Source organism: Capra hircus, chromosome 12 (assembly GCF_001704415.2).
Source record: "Capra hircus breed San Clemente chromosome 12, ASM170441v1, whole genome shotgun sequence".
NCBI lineage: Eukaryota > Metazoa > Chordata > Mammalia > Artiodactyla > Bovidae > Capra > Capra hircus.
Genome location: NC_030819.1, coordinates 62,639,845 through 62,662,412, shown reverse-complemented (window position 1 = coordinate 62,662,412; position 22,568 = coordinate 62,639,845). Strand labels below are relative to the sequence as shown.

Sequence of the window (22,568 nt, the reverse complement as noted above, 5' to 3'; positions counted from 1 at the left end):
GAACACACTTATAAAACCCTTGTGACCTTGTCAAGTTAGTTATCTCACTAACCATCCTATGGGTCACTAACAATAGTGATTGCCCCAAGGGGGTTTCCTGAGGATTGAGTTCATACAAGTAAAATTTAGGACAGTGCCTAGCATATATTTAGTGTTCTGTAAGTGTTGTTTTTGTTGTTACAGGGGACAGTTTTAAAATAAACTCAATCTTTGGGGGTCTAGACTATAATGAAAGAACAAATTTCTGGGGACATGGAGGTACTGGCCTCATTAAGTAGCTGCCCTAATGGAATTTTCATTCCCACCTGCCTAGACCAAAAATTGGTTGGGCATGTGGAATAGAATTTAGCCTGAGGTGTTTACCATGTCTGACTCTGACTACTCACTGAAACCACCAGGTCTGATTGCTCACCCTTTGGCTGCATTTTCTGGATGCAACACTGAGTGGCTGCATGCTCTAGCAGAAGTTGACAGTTTTTTCTGAGACACAGAAATGTGTCTTTTCCTGTGACTTTGTATAGTTCTTTCATATTCCCAAATGTATACAATTATTGAATAGTTCAGTATTTGGTAGGGAATAATAAAGATCACAAGGTAATTTAGAACATACTTGGCATAACCCAAATTCTAAAAGGCGTAATAGCAGAGCCATTGTGTAAAAAGTCTAACTGCTTCTGAACAATGACAATGATCCTAGAAACAGCAACTAGCATAGAATCGGGAGCTCTTTCTCATCCCCATTCCTTTTAAGAACTCTGCTTCCTCTTCCTGGAACGCCTTGCTTCCACTAGTCACTGAGGAGACACCTGGCGCATGCTCAGTCACTCAGTTGTGTCTGACTCTTTGTGACCTCATAGGCTGTACACCACCAGGCTCCTCTGTCTGTGTGATATTCCCGGCAAGAACACTGGAGTGGGTTTCCATTTCCTCCTCTGGGGGATCTTCCCCACCCAGGGATCAAACCCATGTCTCCTGCATCCCTTGCATTGGCAGGTAGATTCTTTACCACTGAGCCACCTGGGAAGCCCTGGGCAATATCTACTCGTAGTTAAATACTTCCGTAGCAAGTGTTTCTCTCCCTCCAGGTACAATTAATGGTTTTCTTTTTGGAATCCCCAAGAAACACTTTACCAATCTCTACTGGAGAACTTGTCATGTGGTATTTATTACTGATTATCAACAAAACTCTCACATCCATACATGACCACTGGAAGAACCATAACCTTGACTAGATGGACCTTGGTTGACAAAGTAATGTCTCTGCTTTTTAATATGCTGTCTAGGTCATGTATGGATGTGAGAGTTGATCTATAAAGAAAGCTGAACACTGAAGAATTGATGCTTTTCAACTGTGGTGTTGGAGAAGACTCTTGAGAGTCCCTTGGACTGCAAGGAGATCCAATCAGTTCATCCTAAAGGAGATCAGTCCTGGGTGTTCATTGGAAGGACTGATGTTGAAGCTGAAACTCCAATACTTTGGCCACCTGATGTGAAGAGCTGACTCATTTGAAAAGACCCTGATGCTGGGAAAGATTAAGGGCAGGAGAAGAAGGGGATGACAGAGGATGAGATTGTTGGATGGCATCACTGACTCAATGGACATGGGTTTGGGTAAACTCCGGGAGTTGGTAATGGCCAGGGAGGCCTGGCATGCTGCAGTTCATGGGGTCGCAAAGAGCTGAACACAACTGAAGCACTGAACTGAACTGAACTGATTAACAAAACTTCTCCTCTACTAGATAGTGTCCTCCCTGAGGTCAGAGAATTCTTGTTGCTGTTTTAACAGCTATAGCGAGATATAATTTGTATAAAAGTTCAACCACTGGGATTGCGGTTTATTTGACATTTTATCCTCAACCCTCAAGATAGTCCTGGTCTGCTATAGAATAAGCCTCAATAAATCTTTGCTGAAGAATGGAGCCCACATTGAGGAGTCAAGATTTCTGGGGGACACGAAGCAGACACGAAACAGATGCATCCCAGTTAACTGGTTTGTCTTCAGGGTCAAGTTGGTAGATGACGTTGTCCACTGTCACTCTCGCTCAGTCTGAATCCCTTCTTTTAAAGAATGTACCTTCAAATAGAGGAGAAGGCCTTGCTTCACCAAAGGTGACTCCTTGCCTGAAATTGCAGAGGACTCATAAATGAATTAGCTTCAGGACCTTACTACTAGGCTCAGCACGCTATCTTCAGTTACTGAAAATGGGTGAAACAGAACGAACTACCCTGTCTTTTCCTTTTTAATAAGAGGACAGGTTGTTTTAGGGATATAGAGAACAATGGATTGAGAAACATTCATGAATTAAACCTCTAAACATAAAAAAAATTAGTTACTGTATATTAGTGATTACAGGGGAGTCCAGTTTTGCCCCGCCAGTGCTGAAGAGCTCTTTTGATGATGCTAGATAAATTATATAATCAATAAGTACAGGGAACACTCTTTACTACTTTTATATTTTCCTCCGAATGCTTCAAATAAAGGCTATATGAGAATGAATGTCGCATAGTAACTACCATTTAGGAGAAAAGAAACTGATGTCGCCTGTCTTATATTTATAAGTAAAACAAAAAAAGGTAAATGTGTGAATTTTAAAAATTATACCCCTAATAAAAACCTTCTGTTTAATTCCACCATGATGGTAAAACTACATATATATCTTCACTATCCAAGTAAAAAATATATATTTTAGTTTTATTAATAAAATTGTAGTTTTAGAAATGAAAATACCTAAATTAACTTCATAATAAATATTTAGAGTGAAGACGACAATGGAAATTTCTGAAAACCGTGTTCTATCTTCAAAAAGCTAATTTCTCTTCATAGCTATCATAAATGTCAATAATTCTGACAGTTGTGTTTGTCCAAACAGCTAATACATTTGGAAACAATTTTCTTGGAAACCTCATCTGTATATAATGAAGAGATACCCTTTCTGTAACTAAGAGCAAAAAGTCATATAACAAAACTGAATACAAATAATCTAGTATTGTAAAAATTTAAGTCAAGCTTTATGAAAACGTGAAGATTTTCCCTGGTGGCTCAGTGGCAAAGAATCTACCTGCAATACAGAAGACATGGGTTTGATCCCTGGGTCAGACAGTCCCTTGCAGGAGGAAATGGCAATCCACTCCAGTATTCTTGCCTGGAAAATTTCATGGCCAGAGAAGCCTGGTGGGCTACAGTCTGTGGGGTCGCAAAAGAGTGGGACACGATTTAGCGACTAAACAACAAAATGGAAGTATGAAGATGATGTGTTATAACTTTAAGAGAGGAATAGAAAGAATGACAATTTAGTAATGTGTCTAAAGTTACATGGCTTATTGTCAGAGACAACGACAAAAGCAGAGACTGATAGCATCAGAGTCTAATAGCTGCAGTCATTAAAGATTATCCAATTTAAGTCATCTGTCTAGTTCTTGAGTTCTCTCTCCAGCTTTTCCCTTTGAGTTGTCTCTTTCACCCTTGAATACTGTCAGCAACAGAGTTTACTAGTCTCTAAGAGAAACATTTAATCCTTGACAACAAATATTATTGTTAATAGATCACCCCTTAGATGAGAAAAAGCGTCTTCTCTATCATATCTACCCATTCCTCTTTGTTCTAGCTTTTGGAGTCATGAAAAACGAGTCAGATACCTTTTAAACTTGAGAGTTCTGCTAGTTATCAAGGACAGCTGATTGTTTCTTTTATAAACTAAAATTTCTTTTCGATTAAGAGGCTGCTTTTTTTTAGTAAAATATATTGTGTTCTCCTTATCAAAAACTTAGAAAATTTAGGCAAGAACAGAAATCATTCAGTTACCCATCGGTGACCTTTCTTAATTATGAGTGTATTAATAGTTACCTCCTCATAGGTTTTATCCTTGGTGTAGATATTAATTTTACTGTGTTCAAAAATTTTTCCCTGATTAGCACAGATCTTAATATGCTTATTTTGCATAATATTAATTTCTAATACATATTATTTTATTTAAGTGGCACACTTTTTATTAAGTAGATATTTAGCTCTTGATTGATGAGCTGACAATGACTAGTTTTTAAGTCTTGAAGTCTCTCCAGTTTTTCCCAACAATATGTTGGGAGATATTTTTCCTTTTGTGTATACATCATCACCTGCTTTATAAAATACAACTTTAGAAAATACAACTCTAAGATAGATTCTTGGGAGAGATATTCATGGGGTAAAGGGCTTGAACCTTTCAAAAGACCAGTACACATTTTTCCAGTTCCTTTCCACTTTCAACTATCACCAGCAATTTAACAAGAGAAATATTTTCACTGCGTCCTTTCTGGTACTGGTCATTCTTTTATATATAATATGATCACAGTTGGCATGCAATGTATCTGTCTTACTGGTAGACTTCATAATTATAGAGGTCAGTAAAGTAGAATGCATTTTCAAATGATATCTTCCAGTTATATTTCCTATTCTTGGAAGAAGCTGTTCTTTTTATTTTCTCTTAGTGATTTTTCTTTTCTATTTAATAAACTCTTCTCAGTCATATTTAGTTTTAATAGTTCTCCTAGTTATTTTATCTTTTAATTTTCTACATTATGTTTTAATACTAAGGATTTTTGAATTCTATGTATGCATACCATGAGTCTTCCTTATAGTCATTTCTCCACTATTTTTTGCTTAAAAAATTCTTCCCCACTGAAAGGATTGATTAACATTTATTGATGCTTTCCCATCATTTTGTTTCAATATTCAACTTTTAAATGCAATTCAATCATTCTCATGGTGTTCCAAAATAATTATTTCCAAAACTTTTAACTGTCTCAATATTGCTTATTATCATTCCATTGCCTGCCCTTATTTTTAATCTTCTCTAATGATATGCTTTTATGAAATATGTATTGAATTACTTCTCTCTCTCTCTCTCGCACACACACACTGCTACCACCACCACTACCACCGCCAGCATCACCAGCAATAACTTCTAAGCCATGTGACATCTTTACTTCTGCAATAATCTAGTTGATATTTTTTTTACATTTAAGGGTCATATATTTATCAAAAATTCTATTGCATACATACAGATTTAAGCATTTTATACTACTTTTGCTATGACTACAAGATTTATTTCTTTCTCCTTTGGTCAAAGGACTCACTGTTACCATAGTTACCATTCATACATACACATCTGTGCACACACACCATGTCAGAAACTGAATGTTGGCTATGGACTGCAGGATCTGATTGTTCTGGGCGACTTTTGAATAAATTTTGCTCTTGAATATGTCATTTTTGAAACCAGGTTATTTTGTCTTTCTTGGTGTAAACTGGTAAACTACTTGCTTGTAATATGTACCTCCTTCCCTCCACATTTCTTCTTAATATTGCTTCTTTTACAGCAACTTATGCTTTCATTGTCAACAGGACAATTAGTGACACCTTCAACGCAATGAAAGTAGTAAAAGTGTTTCTGGTGTTGTAGTAGCAATATATATACATTCCTTCTTGTTACAAAATGATATATCCTTAAAATCTTCACTTTCTGCAAAGGTATGAAAAATAGGAATATGGGAAAGGATTAGAGAAAGATTACCTGAAATATATTCAATCAGAGCTAATAAAATATTAATAAACCACCCCTGACCACCCTACCTAAAGTAGATCTCCATCTTATCCCTCTTTGCTCAATAAAATATGAGCAGACACTTAAATCTCCACCTACATTCCACCATCAGTCTGAATTTTGCATTCTTTTTTTAAAGATTTTTTTTTTTTGATGTGGACCATTTAAAAAGTCTTTATTGAATTTGTTACAGTATTTTTTCTGCTTTTGTTTTTTGGCCACAAGGCATGTGGGGTCTTAGCTCCCTGACCAGGGATCAAAACCATGCCCTCTGTGTTGGAAGGCAAAATCTTAACCATGAGACCACCAGGGAAGTCCCAAGTTTTGCTTTATTAATCCTAGAGTTCCGTGTTTCCTCCTTCATGAGGTAGACTGTTGAATGGCACTCACTTGGTCTATTGGCAGATGGTCTCTCAGTTTTCACTCTTGGTGCTGGTTTAGTCACAACCCACTCCAGTATGCTTGCCTGGGAAATCCATGGACAGAGGAGCCTGGTGGGCTACTAGTCCATGCAGTTGCAAAGGGTCAGGCACAACTTACTGACTAAACATTTAGCCAAATGAGGGGTCTGGAGAGAGTCTCGATAAGAAAGATAAGGAAGCTGTTTGCCCAGGTGAGCAGGATGTTATCTCAGGTATATGCAGGAATTTCTTGATGGGAACACTGAAATTATTTATTGGTTTACAGTCTTATCACCCCTGAGAAAACATTTTATAGAACAAAAATTTATTTTGACCTAGCTATTCCTTATGTTGCAAGTGGTAGCATTTCTCTTAGGGGATTTTTTTTTCTCCTCCTTTATAATTTTCTTAATCTATGAAGCAGCTGTTCTTCTATGTCTTACATGGCACTATGGATTCTTTCCATATGAGGTCTTTTATCTTCTGTAATTATGAAAATTCTTGGTCATTACTACTAAAAATATGTCCCACACACCATTATTTATTTTCTCTTCAGTCATTTGCTATATTATAGATGCTGGCTCTTACCCATCTATTCTCTTTTTCTCTTCACTTTTACAGTTTCCAAACTGGGAAGATGTCACGATCTGAACTTTACATTTGCTGTTTCATTTCATGGTCATTCTACCAGTATCTCCAATTGCTATTTTTTATTCTTATTCTTGATTAATTCTTATTCCTCAGTTTTTCTCCTATCCTCTTTATAATTCTGTAAATATTAATATGCATATTTTAGTCTCCTGTTAACTGGTATATAAACTTGGTTTCTCCCTTTATGAGATATTCAGTTTGCCAGCCCTGGGTGTCTCGTACTTTTTTTTTCTCCCCTCTGCGCTCTCATTTCCCTGGAAGTATCAGTCAAGTGGCTAAAGTCTTACATCATTCTGATGATTTAGATAGTAGTGATAGAAAGCATGTTCCAAAGGTGAGTGTTGTAGATGTGTTGATTTACATGTTATAGGTCTTTGTGGAAAAAAAAAAAAAGCTCGTGGGTAAGGTATGTAGAGAATAAAAATAGGTAAAAAAAAAAAAAAAAAAAAAAGAAAGAAAGCATTTTTCCCAGGCTATTCAGTAATTTATGATCACTGACTGGATGTCCAGTTATTCATTGTGGCATTCGATGGGCTAAACAATTTTTTAGCACATGATTAAAGCAATTTTACTCTGTTAATTTTATTCCTTTACCCCAAACAACAGAGAAAATTTGGGGCAGTAACCACTTGCTTTGGATTGGGATGCAATACTGTATAAGTCACAATCTATTACACAGTAAAAAGAAAAAAACAGTCCACAGGGTTTATGAAGATGCGTAAAAGAGGTCATTAACTCTGCCTTAAGAGGAAGAGAAGAAAAATCCACAGAGGCTGTGATAGTTCACAGAGGTTTTAAAATTTGGCAGAAGTTGCCAGAAGGCTCAAGGGGAGGAACAGTATTCCTATTCTAAAGAACAGTATGAGAAAATGCTTAGAGCTGTAGTGGCCAAGTAGTTGGGGTTCTTGTCGGTATAAAATTAGGTTTTTCAGGGATTGACTTGGGAGATACATCTAAGAAAGCATTAGAAGCCAGATCATGCAGGTCCCATATTCTATAATAGGTTATTATTTTCCCTGTGAATGGTTAAGAGTCATTTAAGGATTATAAGTATAAGAGTGATTGAATCAGATTTACATTTTAGAAATATTAGGCATGTGGCATTGCGGAGGCTAAATAGGGAGGATGCAAGTGGGGTTGCACAGAGTTGGACATGACTGAAGCGACTTAGCAGCAGCAGCAGCAGCAGCAAGGATAATACCAGTGAGATTATTACAAGGATATTGGTATAGTCGTGTGAAAGATGATGAAGAAAAGGGCCTGGAATTAGGAATGATAGTAAAAATGACAGCATTATGCTCTTATGTGCACAATGCATTATGCCAAAGAATTGATATTATATACTATACCAGTGGGCTTCCCTGGTGGCTCAGAGGTTAAAGCGTCTGCCTTCAATGCGGGAGACCTAGGTTTGATCCCTGGGTCGGGAAGATCCCCTGGAGAAGGAAATGGCAATCCACTCCAGTGTTCTTGCCTGGAGAATCCCATGGATGGAGGAGCCTGATAGGCTACAGTCCACGGGGTCACAAAGAGTCAGACACAACTGAGCGACTTCACCTTCACCTACTACACCAATAGCAAGAAAAAAAATCCAAATAGGTTTGAGTGTGAATGCGTCATCTGGGAAATTGTTATTTCCTGTCAGATTTCAGAAAAAAAATACAAATACAATCTAGACATGTGCCATACTATCCTAACAAAAAAGAGCCTTTATTTCTCACTGTATCAAGAGCTCACACCTGTACAGATGTATCTTCTAGCAGTTAGGGAATCAAAAGTGAAAAGAACAAAAAAAAGAAGTTGTTTGGGGAATTTTATTTTACTTTTAATAATGTTCACTCAGAAGTGGAGATTTCTGTGTATATTCTTTCCTTTGTGTTCTTCGGAATTCAAGTTCCCTGTTCTTTCCACCACACGCCTAAGCTCATCCTTTAGGGAATATGCCTTCTGATCACTATAAATATCTGGAACTTTTGTTTTTCTGTGTATCATCAAGATGTTTAGATAACTGTAGTTTTCATATCTAGGGACAATTTTTTTAAATTTCTCTTGAGATTGATGTCAAGGTGAAGCTCTCTCACATTTTTGTTTCTTAAGTCCTGAACGTATTTAGGAAAAATAAATATTGGATAATTTAAAATTCACGTGCAAGGTTTGAGTCTTTCTCCATCACATTCCATATCTCTTCCAAGTCTTGAAACATAACTTGATGAAGCAGCCATTTCACTTCCAGTTTATGCATCATAAAGGGATCACTGAAATCAAAGGATCTACTAAACTTTGTAACTTATGGGGAAAAATTTTTTCCCCCTCAGAAAGTTCATTCTGAAAGTGCAGGATCAAATAGGCTTTTATTTCCACATTGGAGATCAGTATATTTGCTTCACTGAGTCCCATGTTCTTTTACAGACTTTCTATCCAGTAGCAATTCGACTGAAGCGACCGTAGCAGCAGCAGCAGCAGCAATTCCATAGTTTCTGATAAGAGTGTCAGCTCAGGAACCATCAGCCTTATTAGCACCTTCTCTTTGCGATTACATTCATGTATCACATTTTTAAATTGTTAACCTTGATTTTTGTCCTTCAGTTAGTATCACTGCATCTCAATCCAGAAGCGCGAGTCGATGTACTGAAAAATTATATACTATTCCTTACTTTTTAAAGTTTTGAGTCATCAATCAGAGTTGCTCCATCTTTTCTCTCCTTCTCCTTTTCTCTTTCTCTATATTTTACATAGTTCAGTTCAGTCGCTCGTCGTGTCCGACTCTTTGCAACCCCATGAATCGCAGCACGCCAGGCCTCCCTGTCCATCACCAACTCCCGGAGTTCGCTCAGACTCACGTCCGTTGAGTCCGTGATGCCATCCAGCCATCTCATCCTCTGTCGTCCCCTTCTCCTCCTGCCCCCAATCCCTCCCAGCATCAGAGTCTTTTCCAATGAGTCAACTCTTCACATGAGGTGGCCAAAGTACTGGAGTTTCAGCTTTAGCATCATTCCTTCCAAAGAAATCCCAGAGCTAATCTCCTTCAGAATGGACTGGTTGGATCTCCTCGCAGTCCAAGGGACTCTCAAGAGTCTTCTCCAACACCGCAGTTCAAACGCACCAATTCTTCAGCGCTCAGCCTTCACAGTCCAACTCACATCCATACATGACCGCAGGAAAAACCATAGCCTTGACTAGACGGAACTTAGTCGGCAAAGTAATGTCTCTGCTTTTGAATATGCTGTCTAGGTTGGTCATAACTTTTCTTCCAAGGAGTAAGCGTCATTTAATTTCATGGCTGCAGTCACCATCTGCAGTGATGTTGGAGCCCCCAAAATAAAGTCTCACAGTGTTTCCACTGTTTCCCCCATCTATTTGCCATGAAGTGATGGGACCGGATGCCATGATCTTCGTTTTCTGAATGTTGAGCTTGAAGCCAACTTTTTCGCTCTCCTCTTTCACTTTCATCAAGAGGCTTTTTAGCTCCTCTTCACTTTCTGCCATAAGGGTGGTGTCATCTGCATATCTGAGGTTATTGATATTTCTCCCGGCAATCTTGATTCCAGGTTGTGTTTCTTCCAGCCCAGTGTTTCTCATGATGTACTCTGCATATAAGTTAAATAAGCAGGGTGACAATATACAGCCTTGACGTACTCCTTTTCCTATTTGGAACCAGTCTGTTGTTCCATGTCCAGTTCTAACTGTTGCTTCCTGACCTGCATACAGGTTTCTCAAGAGGCAGGTCAGGTGGTCTGGTATTCCCATCTCTTTCAGAATTTTCCAGTTTATTGTGATCCACACAGTCAAAGGCTTTGGCATAATCAATAGAGCAGAAATAGATGTTTTTCTGGAAGTCTCTTGCTTTTTCAACGCAGCAGATGTTGCAAATTTGATCTCTGGTTCCTCTGCCTTTTCTAAAACCAGCTTGAACATCAGGGAGTTCACGGTTCACGTATTACTGAAGCCTGGCTTGGAGAATTTTGAGCATTACTTTACTAGCATGTGAGATGAGTGCAATTGTGCAGTAGTTTGAGCATTCTTTGGCATTGCATTTCTTTGGGACTGGAATAAAAATGGACCTTTTCCAGTCCTGTGGCCACTGCTGAATTTTCCAAATTTGCTGGCATATTGAGTGCAGCACTTTCACAGCATCATCTTTCAGGATTTGAAACAGCTGAACTGGAATTCCATCACCTCCACTAGCTTTGTTCATAGCGATGCTTTCTAAGGCCCACTTGACTTCACATTCCAAGACGTCTGGCTCTAGATGAGTGATCACATCATCATGATTATCTGGGTCGTGAAGATCTTTTTTGTACAGTTCTTCTGTGTATTCTTGCCACTTCTTCTTAACATCTTCTGCTTCTGTTAGGTCCATACCATTTCTGTCCTTTATCGAGCCCATCTTTGCATGAAATGTTCCCTAGGTATCTCTAATTTTCTTGAAGAGATCTCTAGTCTTTCCCATTCTATTGTTTTCCTCTATTTCTTTGCATTGATCGCTGAAGAAGGCTTTCTTATCTCTTCTTGCTATTCTTTGAAACTCTGCATTCAGATGCTTATATCTTTCCTTTTCTCCTTTGCTTTTCACCTCTCTTCTTTTCACAGCTATTTATAAGGCCTCCCCAGAGAGCCATTTTGCTTTTTTGCATTTCTTTTCCATGGGGATGGTCTTGATCCCTGTCTCCTGTACAATGTCACAAACCTCATTCCATAGTTCACAAGGCACTCTATCTATCAGATCTAGGCCCTTAAATCTATTTCTCACTTCTGCTGTATAATCATAAGGGATTTGATTTAGGTCATACCTGAATGGTCTAGCGGTTTTCCCTATTTTCTTCAATTTGAGTCTGAATTTGGTAATAAGGAGTTCATGATCTGAGCCACAGTCAGCTCCTGGTCTCGTTTTTGTTGACTATATAGAGCTTCTCCAACTTTGGCTGCAAAGAATATAATCAGTCTGATTTCAGTGTTGACTATCTGGTGATGTCCATGTGTAGAGTCTTCTCTTGTGTTGTTGGAAGAGGGTGTTTGCTATGACGAGTGTGTTCTCTTGGCAAAACTCTATTAGTCTTTGCCCTGCTTCATTCCACATTCCAAGGCCAAATTTGCCTGTTACTCCAGGTGTTTCTTGGCTTCCTACTTTTGCATTCCAGTCCCCTATAATGAAAAGGACATCTTTTTGGGGTGTTAGTTCTAAAAGGTCTTGTAGGTCTTCATAAAACAGTTCAACTTCAGTTTCTTCAGCATTACTGGTTGGGGCATAGACTTGGATAACTGTGATAGTGAATGGTTTGCCTTGGAGACGAACAGAGATCATTCTATCGTTTTTGAGATTGCATCCAAGTACTGCATTTTGGACTCTTTTGTTGACCATGATGGCTACTCCATTTCTTCTATATTTTACTATTCCATTATAAATAACTTGAGCTTCTCTGCTGGCTCAGATGGTAAAGCGTCTGCTGCAGTGCAGGAGGCCTGGGTTCGATTCGTGGGTTGGGAAGATCCCCTGGAGAAGGAAATGACAACCCATTCCAGTACTCTTGCCTGGGAAATTCCATGGACTGAGGAGCCTGGTGGGCTACAGTCCATGGGCTCGCAAAGGGTCGGACACAACTGAGCGACTTCATTCCTTCATAAATAACTCAATTTTGTATTTTATATACTTACATTTTAAATGTATTTTCAATCCATCTTACCTTCCGAACATGATCCAGGACATTTGAAAGAAGATAGCAGATAAATGGGCTTTCTTAGCACAAGCTCTCCTGATTCTTCTCACCTGTCCTTCATGAGTATTGTTTTTCTCACTTTATGGACGGAGAGACAGGTTGTCTAATGGAAAGTCTCATGGCCAATTCACAACTTAAATATGATGGTGGAGTAGAATATGTCTTTTTTTATTGAAATATAATTGCTTTGCAATGTTGTGTTAGTTTCTGCTGTACAACAAAGTGAATCAGCTGTATGTATATATATATTCCCTCCCCCTTGAGCCTCCCACCCTCCCCTCATCCCATCCCCCTAGGGCATCACAGAGCACTGAGCTGAGCCTCCTTTGCTATACAGCAGGGCCCACCAGCTGTTTTACACATGGTCGTGTATATATGTCCGTACTAATCTCCCAGTTCACCCCTCCCTCCCCTTCCCCTCCCCACATGTCCAGCTGTCCACTGTCCACATCTGTTTCTCTACTCCTACACTGCAAGTATGTTCATCTGTACCGTTCTTCTATATTCCACATGCATTAATGTACAATATTCGCTTTTTTTATTTCTGACTTACTTCAATATGTGTTACAGATTCTAGGTCCATCTACATCTCTACAATGACCCAATTTCAATTCCCTTTTTATGGCCAAGTAATATCCCGCTGTATATATCTTTATCTCAATATTGTATTACTTATTTTGAAACATACTTGTGTAGCTTACATTTATGGCAGTTCTCTGGAGTAAACGAAATGTATTTTAATAAGTCTAATTTCTCATTATCTATCTTCTCTTTTCACCCGATTTCTTGTCTATATTCTATGTTGTCCACTAATCCCTTCATTGTCACCACCATCTTGCACTCTAAAAAGGATAATGCTGTTTACTATCTCATTTCTATTGGATACCATGAGTAATAAAATAAAGCAAATGTAATAAAATAAAATTCAGTTTTTCCATCTTTGAGACTGATTCCTAATCCTGACTGAGTCATAATTCACATGAATTTCTTATGGGCTGTGTGTGTGTATGTTCATACTTTCTTTCATTTTAATTAATATTTTGGGCAACAATCAAACATTAGTCTTAAGCCAAAATTTTGTGTTGAGAAACTTCAGATTCAACTCTGGAAAATGAAGGACAAAAAGTAAGGTAATAGAGAATGTATACTGCTGAAATAGAATAGAAATGGCAGTTATTATCATCATAAGGTATTTATATTGTAGTCCTGATAAAACTGCCTTGTGAAAACTATATCATTGATCACACATATCTTATGGATGCTGACATGAATAGACAAGGAGTGCTGGGGAAGTGGGTGACAATTACCTTCTTAAGGCAGATATTTTAATGTTACCACTGATGCGTATCTGGAGTAGGAAATGGCAACTCACTTAGTATTCCTGCCTGGCAAATCCCATGGACAGAGGAGCCTGGTGGGCTATAATCCATGCGGTCGCAGAGTCAGACACGACTTTGTGAATAAACATCAGCTGATATATATATGGTACATTTGGGGTTAGAAAATTAAAATGATGATATGTAACATCATAATGATGTTGATTTATTGAAGCTTTGGTTATATCTGAGGAATATTAAATTGTCTTAATTATCTGATAATATAAATTTTATTCCTGTTGCTCTAGTAATTTAAACACCTTCCAAATACTGAAATTATAATCAAGTTCAATGAAGAAATTTGAACATCTAAAATGGATACATTTGAAAACCAGTATTACTTTTCATCTTCCTCCAAAAAAGTAATATTGCCATTTAAAAAACTCACAACACTCTGTCTCCAATTGTGAAAATAAATGTATATCATGCTATGCAGTTGATCATAATACATTTAAAACAAAAAGATTGATTAAGATGGGAAACATTTGAGAAAAATGTTTTGGATTATAAGATTGCCACTTTTTGCTTAGTCTATAAAGAGGCCTTAATAAAATGCTGAATCTAATATGCTAGAAGGGAACACATTATGAATGTACAGCATTGTATACTAGACTTTGAACCCAGATATTTGAGAAGTCATGATGAATAATCTGGACATCAACAATTAAAACTTAACTGCTTGGTAACTGAAATTACTGTGAAATTGAGGCAGCATGCAAACAATGAATAATTTCTCAAATTGAGACCATTACATTAAATATAATCACATTTGTTAATGCAATGCATATTCAATCTATAGTTAATGCATTATTCAAATCTGGTTGAGTTATAAAATGATAAGGTCAATTAAGATAAATATGCATATTCAGGTACCTAGAATGCCCCATTCATTTTAATTTGATAAGCAAATATATGTAAATAAACATGTGAGTTGAATATTAATGACATAGAATAATAAAATAGTTCAGACTGTACGTATAAAATCAGGAACTAACAGAAATAAAGAAGTTATGCTCAAAGCAATACATTTTTATAAACTTTGTAACATTAAGATAATTATGAAATCAGCAAGACTGAGAGACATTGGATATTTTTTATTAATCTATTTTGAAATGATAATCTCATTTATTTGAAGTAATTTCCTCATCTTGAACTGTTTCTTTACTGTAACTTCAAAATAATATTACATTTTACAATAAATATATTCCTGCCTTGTGGTTTATTATTCTGTGCTTTGGAGGTAAAAGAATTAAGAAAAATAGCATTTTCATAATAAACCATATATTTAATCCCTTTCTAAATGTTTCCTTTGGAAATTAAATTGCCTAGACACATCTTGATAATACCATCAGTTCACATTCTTTCTTCCTCAATTAATTTACTTATAAGAAGAAAAAAATACAATTATACTCATCAGGCTTGCTATGATATTTTATTGACATTAATATCACTAAGTCACAGAAATTTTAATGTCAGTTATTACAAACATTAAAAATAGAAATGAAACCGAAAAAACATTTTGCTGAGATGTTGATATTCTATAACCTCAACAGCATCTTCAAGATGAGCAAAACTTACAGTGAATGACATACTTGAAAATCCCTGGTCCATTTTGCAGACCTCAAAGGTACAGTCGACTTTCAAGGTTCTCTGTTAAAACAATATGCGCTTATAATATATTTTGTAAATAATTTTTAAAAATTACAGGTGCAACCCCTGACAAATGTCATTTTTAAAGTCATCTTTAAAAGCAACTTCTTACCGAACTTCCCTGGTGATTCAGTGGTTCTGACTTCATCTTCCAATGCAGGAAGTGCAAGTTGGATACCTGGCTGCGGGGGCTAAGATCCCACATTCCTCATGGCCAAAAAAATCAAAACATTAAATAGAAACAATACCGTAACAAATTCAATAAAGACTTAAAATTTTAAAAGTAACTTGCCAAATATTAGCCTCTCTTTATTCTTCTTAGATAAGAACTTTTGTAACCTGCGTTTTGAGATCACTGAATAATTATTACCTACTTCCATGGTTTAAGGCTTCCCTGGTGGTTCAGACGGTAAAGCATCTGTCTGCAATGCAGGAGACCCGGGTTCGATCCCTGGGTTGGGAAGATCCCCTGGAGAAGGAAATGGCAGCCCACTCCATTATTCTTGCCTGGAAAATCCCATGGACGGTGGAGCCTGGTAGGCTACTGTCCATGCAGTAGCAGAGTCGGACACGACTGAGCGAATTCACTTACATGGTTTAAACGGAAAATAACTTCTTAATAATTAAGTTTTATCATTATTATTGGCATCGTTGTGAGTTAAATGTGATGCAGAATCATTAAAAAGTGTGCTAACTCTAATCCTTGTGTGTTTTGGTTTTTGTTTGTACTTTCAGAGAGAAAGACATAGCATGGCATAAACATGGCGCAGTTCTATTACAAAAGAAATGTTAACGCCCCCTATAGAGACCGCATCCCTCTCAGGATAGTCCGAGCGGAATCTGAACTCTCACCCTCCGAGAAAGCCTACCTAAATGCTGTGGAAAAGGGAGATTATGCAAGCGTCAAGAAATCCCTAGAAGAAGCTGAAATTTATTTTAAAATCAATATTAATTGCATCGATCCTCTTGGAAGAACTGCTCTTCTCATTGCAATTGAAAATGAGAACTTGGAACTCATCGAACTCCTCTTAAGCTTTAACGTCTATGTTGGAGACGCCCTATTACATGCTATCAGGAAAGAAGTTGTGGGAGCTGTTGAGCTGTTGCTGAACCACAAAAAGCCCAGTGGAGAAAAACAGGTACTTGCAAAAATATGGGTTTTCATTTATTTTTCATGCAGAAGGTTTCTATGGATGGTCAAATTCTTCCCCAATTTTAAGAAATATTAGCACGGAAATAAAAACTATTACGATGGAAAACTACTGCTACGTACACATTTTATACTCTACAGAAGTCACCATCACCTGCACCTCTTACCCTGGCTAATCAGGCTTTAACAGAACAAAGCAAAACTAAGTAACCTATGGTGGCTTCTCATACATTAGGGACATGTTTATATAATAGTATATAAATTTGGGGGGGGTGGCGCTACTGTGTATATGTGGGGGTTTTCTCCTTGTCCTTCATTTTCTGAACATTCTGCAGTAACAGGCTGAATTCTTTTGCTATTTTTCCTTTTAACCTTCTTGCCTGTTCTGGAATTCTGTATCTTATTGCTAAAGTGAGTTGTACATCTAACTCTGATACTGTTTTTTAGCAAACTCTAATGGATTCTTTTAAATGGAGACAAATTTTTTAAAAAGGCAAAAACGTTTACTAGAAAATAACTGACTGTAGATTTAATACATCACACTATTGGCAAAATGTAGCTGTATCTTAATGTCATCAGTAGAAACTAAGCTAAAATGGTATGTGATTATAAATACTATCTAGTTTTAATTCCTGTTGTCTTCCTATTTTTCTCCCTAAAGAAGTGGAAAAATCATAGACAGAAATGAATAAGGAATCTATTTTTGTCTGTCTACATTATTCCCTGGTACTGCCCTGTATCTGAACTATTTGATCCTTTATCCTTTCACGTTGAACTCTTCACTTCCCCACATCAAGCCTCATTGACTAATTGCAGAAGACATTGCATGTATTTCAGTGGCTCAAAATCTGTCCTTTCAAGTAAAATCTTATAAAAACAATTGTTTTTACACCTCTAGCAGTTTCTGTTCTATCTGATAAAGGTGCAAATATTTTCTGCAAATGACGGTGTTGGAGATTACGAGTGAAATGACACAGAACAAGACACACAAGAGACAGACGACATGCACACTCCGACCGGAGGAACAGAACTGGGCAAAAAACTAATTGCCGTTTATTATAAAAGCCTCCTAGGCAGAATTCCAGACTGCATGAATAAGCCTTTTCAGCACAGCACAGGTGCATATATGTTATCATATAGCAAAGGGGAGTAAAATCCTAGTCTACTGCAGAGTCTGTACAAAGCCCTCTATTCCTTCTTTATCACAAGAAGGGAATGCTCCCTCGTCTGCAAGGGACCATTAAACTCAAGGCTGTGTCCAGACTCTTTGGCAGAACACCTCGTTTGCAAGGATGTCCAGCCCTAGCAGAGAGGCCCGTTTGCAGGCACATCTCTGCTACTCTATTAACCCTTCATCTCCCCCTTTTTTATTTGCTTTTATAAATTGTAGCATGGTCTGGATCTTCTCTGCTTCGTGCTTTAGTTGTTTCCCTTTCCGCCATCGCCGGAAGACTAGAAAAGCAACACAGCATAAAAGTAATATAAACACAGTGTTCCCAAAAGTAGTCCCAATTAGTGAGGATACATGCCTTAATGGATTTAAGTTATTCATTCCCTCTTGAAGGCTTTTTAGCAAATCAGACCCCATAATGTCAGGTAAAGTCCTGCTAAAAGTAGCCAAAGTTTGTCATTCCAGGTCCATAATCTCCGTAGTGAGATTTTGATGCCCAGTCAAGGATCATTTTACTTTATCCCATCCTTCACTCATGTTAAATGGTACAGGTGTTATATAAAACTGAGAAGAATTCCAATCACATTTCAACACACTTTGTGTAGATAAAACAGCCAATTGATCTCCAAGCCAGGAAACAGTGTGTTGAAGATTGAGCACATCGGTAGCAAGTTGGGCGTCCAAATCTCGCTGTTGTTGCCATAACAAATGAGAGTCTTTATGCCAGTCCCAAATAAAATCAGCTGTTTGAATTCCTTGGTGTAACGCAAGACCTGCCACTGCTGCTGTTGCAGTTACTGACGCGACTGCTACAATCGAAGCAATGACCACACCAAGCATACGTCGAGATCGGTGTAGCAAAGTCTGTACAGCAGTTACTAGATGAGAAACAGCAAAAGAATCTGGCCACGGCCAAGTCAGATTTATAGGTAACCATACTTCTGTCCGAGCCTTAACAATTACTAGAGAGAAATTGGAATTATAGGCTCATCTTTCAAATTCTTCCCACCAAGACTGATTTACACATTGAGTTAGATTACAATAGTCACATGACACAGACCCCACAGTATCATTCTAGGTCCAATTTCCATATAACAATGCAAAAGGATATTTTATACATGCCATTGCAGAATAAGATTTATTAACGTAAATTAACATGGAATGGACCCGAAGAGTCACCACTGTCCAAAGTATAGTTTCCTGACCAGATAGTGAGATTACCAGAAACCGCCCACAGTTTCCAAATATCTCCTTGAATGTGTGGATATCCTTGCAATTGTAATTGAGGAGGGACAAGTGCAAATTGCTGCCATTTAACTGTTTCATTACCATTGCCCATCAAAGTGCTATTTGCACGATGCCACCTAAGAGATTTATTTGACCATTTTTCTCAGAATTGCCCATGATCTGGATTCCAATCTATAGTGATGGCCCCAGAATAATTCATGACTTTAAAGGGTTGATGACCTTGGCAACGTTCCCACTCCAAAGATTCTAGAGAAGGAACAAAAAAGTTAACAGGACATAGCGACATGTGTTTTCCATTATGAATGTCTATCAGTTCTGTCGAGGTGCTAAATCCCCTGGTGGAAACAAGCACAGTAAAAGCAGCAAAATGGTAACTATTATATTTTACCCCCCATGTATTATAAGAATGATGAGAATGTTCCTTGGTGGACAGACAAAAGGGGTGTCCTCCCATACATAAAGGAATGCCTTCCACTGCAATGGTCAAATTACTAATATTATGTTGTTGTTTATGATGAGATAGTTGTTCTATTTCCCCGCAAGCTGGCGGGGGAAAGAAGGCAGTCTCATCAGTACATACCTGCACTTCTGGTTCCCCCCAGGAAACTGCTCTTACTAATGGGGGATTAGGTATATGTGCCCAATATGTATGATTACTTGCCGATACACCGATTACCTGACATGTCACCACCGCCATCGTGGCAAGCAAAAGATTGGTAGGATTCAGAGGTTGCCCCGCCTTCATTAACGTCTTCTCTGCTTCCTGGGTCAACCTCTTCACTTGACCCCATGTAGGAGGTGTTGCTTCCCTTGTACGGGAAGTAAGGCTTCTCTGTATAGTAAGCTCTTCTAATTTTTGAACAAAGGGATCAGCCATTGTTGATTTTGATCAATCTTGCTGGGGTCCAAAACCTGTAATTATCAACAGAAATGAAAGCATACCCTCGTCCCAAATATATTAATGATGTTGGGATCCAACCTTTCTCTTTATCTTTATACCAAATAGGCGTATTCAAGATCTTCTTATCCTCTTCTTTCCCTTGAAAATGCAACTCTGCTGCTGATAGATTTCCCTTGCTCCAAACATTCAAAAAATTTAGGGTAAGTAAGGTTTTATTCAGAATGTCTTTAGGTTTCATAAATCTCTCTTGTTCCCCCTTTTTTATTTTTTCAAGATAATCACGCAAGGTACGATTAGCTCTTTCAATGATAGCTTGCCCTTGGCTATTATAAGGAATACCAAAAGTATGAGTTATGTGGTATTGAGATAAAAAGTGAGCCAATTTTGCGGATTGGTAGGCAGGTGCATTATCAGTTTTCAATTCAATTGGTAATCCCATAACTGCAAAACAAGATAACAAATGAGTAATAACAGCGTCAGCCTTTTCAGAATGTAATGCAGTGGCCCATTGAAAATGTGTGCAAGTATCTATAGTATGATGCTCACATTTTTGTTGTCCGAAGGAAGAAATGTAAATTACATCCATTTGCCATATCTGATTTGCTTGTAGTCCTCTCATGTTGACACCTGGTGGGGTAAATGGCAAAGCAAAGGGTGCACATATGGAAAAAGAACGAACAATATTTTGATCTTGTTTTCAAGTAATAGCATGAGATTTTTGTAACCCTTTGGAGTTGGTATGTTGTAAGAGATGTTCTTGTTTTGCTGCTTCTATAGGATAAAGTAAGGCATCAATTGTAGCATTTCTGGATGATAAGGGTCCAGGAAGGGCAGAATGTGCACGGATGTGAGTAAAGAAAATTAACTCTGAACGCTGCAAGAGCAACTGTTGTACTTGGTAAAACAATTTATCAATAGCTGTTTTAAGAGTCAATGGAAGGGAGACATGGGGAAGCTGTAGGCAAGAGAGAACAGCATATCGAGAATCTGAAACAATGTTAATAGGAAGTTGGGGAAAATCTTGCAAAACTAAATAGATAGCCCATAATTCAGTGGGCTGTACAGAAGAAAATGAGTGGGGGAGAACCTTGGAATTTTCCAGGGTCCAATATCCAGCAGTATTTTTATTTGCACCTGTAAAAATAGTGGGTCCCTTAACTGGAACATCTGAAATTGGGGAATGAGATATAGTGTTAGTCCAGAGAAAATCAATCAATTTAGATGATGGATAATGATTAGAAAATGAATCAGGATTTGAGGCAAGAGAAATTTTCCAGTTTTCATTAAACTGTAAACATCGAGATATTTGAGCAGTTGTTAACTGAGTAACCATCTGGTGTGGTTCGCATCCTGATAATTGTAAAATACGATGGCGACCCTTCTGTATAAGGAAGGCTAATTTATCCATATATATAGTCAATTTTTTGGAAAAACTGTTAGGTAAGAAAACCCGTTCTATTAATCCTTTTTCTTGAGCAATTACACCAGATGGGGAATAAGGGGTATGAAATATTATAAAAGAAATAGGTTGAGATGCATGTAAGTAAGTCAAAAAGCCGTCATTTAGTCGTTGCTCAACAAATTGAAGTTCCTGTAAAGCCAATGGGGTTAAGGTCCGGGGGCTATCCAGAGCTGTATCTCCTTCTAAAGTAGAAAACAAATGTCATAATTGATAAGTAGGAATCCCAAGTACCGGGCATAGCCAATTAATATCTCCCAATAACTTTTGAAAATCTTTTAAGGTTTTGAGATGGTCTCTTCTAATTTGCAGCTTTTGGGGCCTAATTCTATGTTGTTCCAATATTGTCCCTAAATATGAAATAGGAAAGTCCTTTTGAATTTTTTCTGGGGCTATTTGCAAATTGTGTAGTCTTAAAGCCTCCTGTACTTTTAAAAAGAATTCATCACATTCAGCAATACTAGGAGCTGCCAAGAGGAGATCATCCATATAATGATATAGACTATAATTGGGGTATTCTTGACGGAGGGATTGTAAAGAGCGAGCTACGAATTCTTGGCATAAGGTAGGACTATTTATCATTCCTTGTGGTAAGACTGTCCATTGATAACGCTTAACAGGCTGAGCATGATTAAGAACAGGAACTGTAAAAGCAAATTTATCTCTATCTTGCAATTGTAGGGGAATGGTAAAAAAGACAGTCTTTAAGATCTAACACCATTAAGGACCAATTCTGAGGAATAAGAGCCGGAGAGGGGAGTCCCAATTGTAATGCTGCCATAGGTTCAATACATTTATTAACTTCTTGTAAATCAGTTAACATTCTCCATTTTCCAGATTTCTTTTTTCTAACAAAAACAGGAGAATTCCAGGGTGAGGTAGAGGGCTCTATATGACCAAGTTGGAGTTGTTCTTGTACTAATTGTTCTAACGCCTCGAGCTTTATTTGTGGTAATGGTCACTGCTCAACCCATTTTGGAGTATTAGTTAACCATTTTAATGGGAGTGCTCGAGGAATTTGAGCAGTGGCTACTAGTTTTCCGATGGAATGGTTACAGAAGCCCCCAAAGGAGAGAGAAGATCTCTTCCCCATATATTAATAGGTATATTTACAGTATAAAAGGTAACAAACACTGATCTTCCATTATGGAATTGACATTGTAAGGGATGGGTACTCTTCCAGACATCTGCAATGGAACCCAATGCCGTCAGCATTAAAGGGCTTTTTTCTTTTTCCCAATCTTGGGGCCATTGTTGAGAAGAAATGA

General features: G+C 37.7%; 1 protein-coding gene across 2 annotated transcripts in view; it reads left to right on the top strand.

Annotated features, from left to right (window-relative positions):
• The window catches only part of TRPC4 (transient receptor potential cation channel subfamily C member 4), a 211,806-nt gene that overhangs the window by 46,681 nt on the left and 142,557 nt on the right, over nucleotides 1–22,568 (top strand). For both annotated transcript variants that reach the window (XM_018056677.1, XM_018056676.1), the window contains exon 2: nucleotides 16,107–16,510. In XM_018056677.1, the coding sequence (XP_017912166.1) occupies nucleotides 16,133–16,510 (378 nt within the window). In that variant the 5' untranslated portion in view covers nucleotides 16,107–16,132. The remainder of the gene's footprint in view (nucleotides 1–16,106; nucleotides 16,511–22,568) is intronic.